General features: G+C 32.3%; 1 protein-coding gene across 2 annotated transcripts in view; it reads left to right on the top strand.

Annotated features, from left to right (window-relative positions):
* Positions 1–8431, top strand: part of LMLN (leishmanolysin like peptidase) — a 45596-nt gene that overhangs the window by 23514 nt on the left and 13651 nt on the right. For both annotated transcript variants that reach the window (XM_011385295.2, XM_011385294.2), the window contains exons 12-14: positions 2013–2123; positions 4945–5077; positions 6763–6922. In XM_011385295.2, coding sequence (XP_011383597.2) covers positions 2013–2123; positions 4945–5077; positions 6763–6922 — 404 coding nt within the window. The remainder of the gene's footprint in view (positions 1–2012; positions 2124–4944; positions 5078–6762; positions 6923–8431) is intronic.

Raw genomic sequence — 8431 nt, forward strand, 5'->3', positions numbered from 1 at the left:
ATGACAGTGGTGAATTTTAAAGCATTTTTTGCTTTTTCTCAGGCAACACAAAAGCAACATGGACCATACATTTCTAAATTTCTGGCAATATTTTATAATCATAGACATAGAAATTAATTTTCAAAAATCTGTATGACTTTAGCTTAACTGAGTTGCTTCTCCCAGTAAAATACATTATGATTTATTCATCCAGAAACCTGGGAATCATCCTTGACAGCTTCTTCTCTCCACCTCTCACATCCAATCAGTCATGAATCTTGCTTGATTTTTAGTTCCTCAGTATCCTTGGAATCTCTACTTTTTTGGTCACCACTCCTTTATCAAGGCTACCATTATCTTTTGCCTGGATTACTATAGTAGATTTTTAATTCTGTCTCCCTCCATCTTAAATGGTCCTTTCTACTGCCCAAAGGTCTTCATACATTCTATCCAAGTGTCTTTTTGTAATCGTTTAAGCATAATATCTCCCACAGAAAGTAATATATCATGACCAAAGTACTCACATACATGTATAATGATTAAGAACAAATACATTATACATTATACATTTGCCCAAACCCATGGAATGTACAGCACCAAGAGTGAACCCTAACATAAACTATGGACTTTGGGTGATGATGATGTGTCAGTGTAGGTTCATCGATTGTAACAAATGTAGCACACTCTATTGAAGTATGTTGATAGAGGGGCAGAGTATGTATGTTGAGGGGGCAAGGGATATGTGAAAACTGTACTTTCCACTCAGTTTTGGTATGAACCTAAAATTGCTCTAAAAAATAAAATCAAAAAAGAATTGAAGTACTAATACATGCCACAACATGTATGAATCTTAAAAATATGCTAAGTGAAAAAAGCCAGATACAAAAGACCGCATTCCATTTCTATGAAATGTCCAGAATAGGCAAATCTATAGAGACAGAAAGATTAGTGGTTGCCAGGGACTGGGAAGTGACTGCTAATGGGTACATTGTTTTTTTGAGGGGATGATGAAAATATTTTAAAATTAGATAGTGGTAATTGTTGCATACCCTTGCGAATATACTAAAAACATTGAGTTATATACATTGTAAGAGTGAATTTTATGACATGTGAATTATGTCTCAATTTTTTTAAAAAAGGCACACAGACATTGAAGCCAGAACGTTAGATTCAAATTTCCAGCTGTGCCACTTACTTGCTGTATCTTTGCTGCAGTTCTTTGATCTATAAAATAGTAATAAAAGTGATACTTACCTCACTGAGTTTTATGTCACTTCAGTGAGTTAATATATATAAAGCCCTTTGTACACTACTTGGCACATTGTGAGTGCCAACTAAGTATTAGCTATTATATATAAAACTGAACCAAAGTTTCATGTAGCAATGTTTATTTACCCTTACTACCTACAAAGCAATCCTTTTTTGGTATTCTATTGATTTTTAGAGAGAAAGAAAAAGAAATGTACATTTGTGGATACATGTCATTATACATATTGGACATAGTATTCATTTGTCTTATGGTGCAATGGTTAGTCTCAAGTAGGGCCTGTATTGATGAAATGTCACAAAATCAAGGCCAGAGAAGCAAGAAACTAGGGCCAACTGAATCAGATTATGTAAAGGCTAGCCAAGTAGTAATTCTACTGTTTCTTCCTCAGTTTACTCCCTTCTCTTTTTCTCTCATATTTGTTCTGTTTCTTTGACCTTTATTCCTTTGTCTTACACCTTAACCACTTTCTACTCTGTGACTACTATCATCTTTGGAAATTACAATAGAAATGTTTGTTTTCGTTTTTTCAAATATGAAAGTACCCTCACCATAAGGCTGAGGTTTTCTAGTGCCTGCTCCAGTGATCCTGTGCAGCAATCCCTGTGTAGAGAAGAGTTTCTTCGTAATGCTTATTTTTGGTGATGGTCACCAAAATCCTTTTTAAGGTCCTAGTTTGCTCATTGTTGAGATTTGTCATTGATATGCTGGAATTGTTTTTTAAATGACAGTAATAAAAAGTGCTTTGTTTGAATTATTTCTGCAGCTGGTATAAAGCTAATTATAGCATGGCTGAGAAGTTAGACTGGGGCCGAGGAATGGGCTGTGACTTTGTCAAGAAGAGCTGTAAATTCTGGATTGATCAGCAGAGAAAAAAGTAAGAATATGTTTCCTCTAATGCCTTTGATAACGTGATTTATTTCTGATTTTATTCTTTATCTAGAGTCTGTTTTCAATTTCAAAACACATAGGAAGCCATATGGTGCTTGGTGATAATACAGCAAGTAGCTGCAGTATTGTTTTAAATCGTATACTAAAAAAAATCTACAGCATGGGAGCCAGAGCCGTAAAGCATTTCTGTTTAGATTGTAATTCATAAATACATGTATTGCAAAAATTTTCTTATGCCTTAATTCTTATTTTATTCAGAAAATGCACTCAGATATAGATGCATTTGTTGATTCAGTATCAAAAATGAAGGTATTAGGAAGAATATCATATCTGGATGAATATCATGTTCAATAGCAAGCTCTTTTTAAAATACAATCTCCATTTTGGGGGGATACACACACACATACACACGTTTATGTTATATGTTATAAATGTATTTTTTAACCCTTTATTTTGAGATAATTGGAGATTCACATGCTATTGTAAAAATATAAATACAGAGATCATATATATACTTTATCCAATTTCCTTGATTGATAAGATCTTACAAAATTATAATACAGTATCCCAACCAGGATATTGCCACTGATACAGTCAGACACAGAACATCTGGATCACTGCAAGGATCCTTTTTGTTTCCCTTTTTTAGCCACACTCACTTCTCTCCCACCTCAATCCCTCCTTACCTCCTGAAAACCAGTAGTTGTCTTCATTTCTGTAATTTTGTTCCTTCAAGAATGTTATATAAATGGATTCATACTGTATATAATGAATCACTATATATTGTATTTATTATGAATGAAAAAAATTATAATAAATGAAAAAAATCCTTTGATTTTTTTCTTCTCTTTGTTTTTTTTTTTTAACATTTGCTGGAGGTTTATCAATTTTACTAGTCTTTTTAAAGAACTAGATTTTTGTTTCATTGATGTCTTTCCTTTTTTTTCCATTTTCAAATACATTCATTTCTGCTCTTATTTTTATTATAGCCTTTCTTTTGCTTGTTTTCAGTTTATTCTTTAGACTCTTAATTATTGATTTTAGATGTTATGTTTTTCTGATGTGTGTATTCAGTGATGTAAATTTCCCTCTCAGCATTTCTTTAGCTATGTCCCACAAATTTCAATAGTTGTACTTTTATTGCCATTGATGTCTTAAGTCTGCTTGAGCTGCCATAACAAAATACAGACTGGGTGGCTTAATCAACAGAAATTATTTTCTTGCGATTCTGGAGGCTGCAAAGTCTAAGATCAAGGTACCTACTAATTTGGTTTCTGATGAGAGTTCTCTTTCTGGCTTATAGACAGCTGCCTTCTCACTGTGTCCTCATATAGCAGAGAATGCACTCTGGTTTCTCTTCCTCTGGTATAAAGACACCAGTCCTATCAGATTAGGGCTCCACCCTTACGGCAGTGTGGCTGTAGAATTTGTAAGCCATGAATCTTGAACAACTCTAATTTTGGAATTTTTAAAATCCATATATTTTAACCTCCTTAATACTTTTTATTCATTTAGACAAAACTCATTTTTAATTAATTTAAAGCGAATATTATGTATTGTTTTATTTTAGAGAAAAAGGAAATGCATTTCATGGTATCGAGAAAGTACCTTAATAAGAACTACTGATCATATTCATTAGAAACTTTATCATATAAAATTGCCTTATATGAAGATTTTATAAAAATGGTATTTACAGTTAAATTACATTTATTGAGTAACTTATGTGTGCTAGGCACTGAGTGCTTTACAGATGAAGCTTAGGAAAGTTAAGTAAATACCAAATTAAGATAGTATTTGAAACCAAGCCTGTGTAATGACTTCAGTACCTTTGCTTTTTTATTAAACTGTACTGCTTCAAGTTTACCAAAGACTAGTAGGTATTTCATACATTTTATCTCAAGAAGCTATAATTCCCTAGAGATGTTTTATTGTTCTACTATGTAAAGTTAAATGAGGCAACTGTCAATCTTCCTTAAAATAAGAAATCTAACCTACGCTTGTTTTTTCTTTAACAAGCATGTAGGAGAAGAGGAAAAATACCAGTGATCCTATTACAATTTGGCAGATCAGTCTTAATAGGATTTATATTGTTTAGGAATATTGTAATTTCATTTATAACATTACTATTATAATATTAATATAACATAATTTTCAATAAGATGACGATCAGAGTTATCGGTTTGTTTGAAGGTATTTTGACAAGACAGTGCAACAGATTCTGATGTCTTTGGAGAATTATAGGATCCCTTTTACCAAGTTGTACTTCCAGTATTAGATTTAACACAGTAAAGTATAAGTTGTAACAATTAGGAAAATTCACACAATCTTCGTTTGGCACAGGATAAAAGGATTGTCTTGTGAATGTTTTCAGTTTACCAAATTATCAGGTAGGATTCCATGAGTTAGGTTATGGCATGGGAAGTGTTTCACTCTTTGTAGCTGCAGGACAGAGGGGACATCATCTTCATCTGCTTCTGCAACTCTATTTGTTAGTTATGAAGGTTTGTGTTTTTAGGCAGGATCTGGAATTCCATTTTTTTTGTCATAAAAATACAAATCAGATCTTCAAACTCCATTTTACTGATAAAAGCAGAGAAAGAGATAAATAAGATTTTACTTAACAGCGAAATAATGTTATAATGCATCTAGCATTAATCTTTCACATCTACATTAAGCATTCCTTTTACCCTTTGAAAAATAAGTTTGTAACCTCATTTGGCAAAGTTTTAAGCTATTAAAACATATTGAAATTATAATGGAAAAGATAAACTCTAGAATAGACTTGTAATGGTTATCTTTGTGTGCAGGAGACAGATGCTGAGTCCTTACTGTGACACTCTCAGAAGTAATCCACTGCAGTTAACATGCAGGCAAGACCAGAGAGCAGTTGCAGTGTGTAATTTGCAGAAGTTTCCAAAACCTTTGCCTCGAGAATACCAGGTAACACTTGTTTGGGGTACAATTTTAGGAATTAACATTCTAAAAAGAGGTTTCCATTTTGAATTAAAAGAATGAATTCTCTTAAGTTTTTCAATTTAGAAGGCCCCATTCTTTTTAAGTCAGAAAAAAACTGAGGAATTCCTCCATTTCTTTATAACTAATGTGCTGATTGATAGCATTTAATTCATATCTAGCAATGCCTTGTAGAAATTGTAAGAGGCATTTAGACTATTTCTATTGATCTAAATATTTTTAAACTGCTTGTCTTTTCTTTCTAATTGTTTCCAAAGTCTTTGTCCTGACTGGACGAAAAAGTTGTGGTACATATTTACAGTAGAATACTACTCAGCCGTAAAGAAAAAAAAATCTTATCATTTGCAACAACATGGATGGACCTAGAGGGTATTATGCTAAGTGAAATAAGTCAGATAAAGACAAATACCATATGATTTCACTTATATATGGAATCTAAGGAACAAAATAAATGAACAAACAAAATTAGAGCAGACTCATAGATAGAAACTGATGATTGCCAGATGGGAGAGGGGGTTAGGGAACTGGGTAAAAAAGGCGAAGGGATTAAGAAGTACAAATTGGTAGTTACAAAATACTCATGGGATTTGAAGTACAGTATGCAGAATATAGTCAATAATATTGTAATAACTATGTATAGTACCAGGTGGATACTTGACTGACTGGGGAGATCACTTGGTAAATTATATAAATGTCTAACCTCTATGCTGTACACCTGAAACTAATAAAAAATAATATTGAATATCAACTGTAATTGAAAATAATAATAATAAAATACACAATCTGTCTTTAATTTCCTCTAATTTATATAGAAAACAAGGTTCTTTAAAGAAAGTAACTGAGGTACTCTAATCCAATTAATTAGAAGGCTTGGAAGTTCTGCTTTAGAAAAGATTTGACTATGAGATTTAAAAGGTGAAGGAGTGGTCCTACATGTTCAGTCTGAATTTCTGATTTGTCCTTTTGTTGCCATGGCTATCACTAAAAAACCTCAGCTCTGCTTGCTATTTTCATAGGACTCTTTAGTCAGAAATGATAGCTAACTTAAAAATGTTGCTGCTAAATTTTGAGCTTCCTGTTATGTTTATGACCTCACCAAGTGCTCCAGACACCATAAGATGGCAACTATATTTCTAGGTATAGTAATGTAATTCAATAAATTGGTATAAAATATGAAATATTTAAGATTTATCTGGTACCTTGCTCCTTTCGTGTTCAGAGTATTGTATGTATATGATCCCTTTTATTTTTTCAGTGTTATTTTTTGCATTTGTCAAAACAATGTATAAATGAAGTCTTAAGATACTTGAAGTACAATATATTTACAGTATTTATGCATTAGTTTTGTGTCTTGTCAACTCTTAAAAGTTTTCCAATTCATCCTTTAAAAATATTAGTCAAATTAGTCATCCAATAAAAAAAATAAACTTAGACTAATTTACTTACCTTGCTTATTTCTAAAACTACAACTTTGACATACTGTTGAGGTAGTCTATTACTATCTTTGTGTTGTACTATATATGAAGAAAGTACATAAATATTTACTTTGTGTTGTACAGCATTAGAGGGTTGCTCTAAATTGCCTGTGGACTTTGTTTTGATTATACAGAATGTTTTTTTCTTTCCTGCCTTCCTAATATATTTTTTTATAGTACTTTGATGAGCTCAGTGGAATACCTGCAGAAGATTTGCCTTATTATGGTGGTTCAGTAGAAATTGCTGACTACTGCCCTTTCAGTCAGGAATTCAGTTGGCATTTAAGTGGTGAATATCAACGCAGCTCAGATTGTAGAATATTGGAAAATCAACCAGGTTAGTAGTTTAGTGAAATGAAATGTGGTATACAATTACAGTTACATATCAGTAAAATAGTGGTTAAGGGCACCGACCCTGGAGTTAGACTGTCTGAGTTTGTATTGTGGTTCCACTGCTATGCATCTGTTTTAAGTAACTTAACTTCTCTGTGCCTCAGTTTCCTCCTCTGTACAAAGGAGATAGTAAGACCTATCTCATAGAGTTGTGAGAATTAAATGAATTAATGTAGTAAGAGCTTAGAACCATGACATATAGGGATTGTTAAGCTATTAGATGCACTTGCACAGGTATATACACACACTACTTTTTAATAATACCTTATATCTGTATGACACTTTTCATTTGAAAAGTACTTTCATTTTTATCATTTCATTTTATTCTTCTAAAAACTTGATGAGAGACATAGAGAAGATATTATCTAATTTCACAAATGAACGGAAACACTAAATGATCCATTTAATTGGTGTTAGTGCAAGATCCTTCAATGGAGAGCTGGATTTAGTTAATCATATTAGGTATCCTATTTTTTCTTCCCCCGAGGAGTGTGCATTTTACGTAATTTAGAAGTAACGTCATTTTCCAGATATCAGAGTAATACTATTGTCCCATGGCTAGGAAGATGTATTGCCATATTACTTATTTTCTCTTTATAGATATAAATGAACAGATTATCAAAGGAATAAACGGTATGGCAATTGGATACTCAGCAATAATACTTAGAGCTCATACTTACCACCTCTGTAAATAAAATGTTCTCACATATGATAATGCACAGCAATAAGTAGTTTTCTCACTATGGTCATCAAAATTTTTAACTTGGTCTTTCCTCTCCTCCCCTTATTCCATACTTTATTACAGACTAAGTCATTTAAATTTTAAATTTCCATAATGTTTTTTTCTCTTATTCTTAAACCTGGCAAATTTGTACAGTTATTTTTTTCCATCACTCACCAGCTTAATAACTGTCTAAAGATTTATGATACAACTACCCAGCAGTGCCATGTTAAAGCAAAAGAAATGCACAGATCTGTCAATCATGGGTTTGCTGAAGATATAGTATCACATTTGATTGTTTTAGAGCTGGAGTTGGCAAATGTTTATAGGAAAGAGCAAGATAGTAAATATCTTAGGCTTTATGGGTCATAGAATCTGTATTGCAACTACTCAATACTGCTGTTATAGTGGGAAAGCAGTCATGGACAATATGTAAATGAGTGTAGCCCTGTTCTAGTAAAACTATTTATAAAAAACAGGAAACCCTCAGGATTTGGCCTAAGGGTTGTAGTTTGCCAATCCTCCTTTTTCTTTTTTCTTCTTTAGATACCGATTACTACGTTTTTGAGGACTTCGAAATACTCTTAAAGAAATGTAGAATTCTATATTACATTTCTTTCTTAGCTTATACAGTTAAGATTTTTCAAAACTAACAAAATAAAATACTTTATAATATTTCAAAAAGGGCTAATTGAACTCTGCTTTCAAAAGATAAAACTTGTATTAAGTGTA

The sequence above is a fragment of the Pteropus vampyrus genome, unplaced genomic scaffold, assembly GCF_000151845.1.
Source record: "Pteropus vampyrus isolate Shadow unplaced genomic scaffold, Pvam_2.0 Scaffold680, whole genome shotgun sequence".
NCBI lineage: Eukaryota > Metazoa > Chordata > Mammalia > Chiroptera > Pteropodidae > Pteropus > Pteropus vampyrus.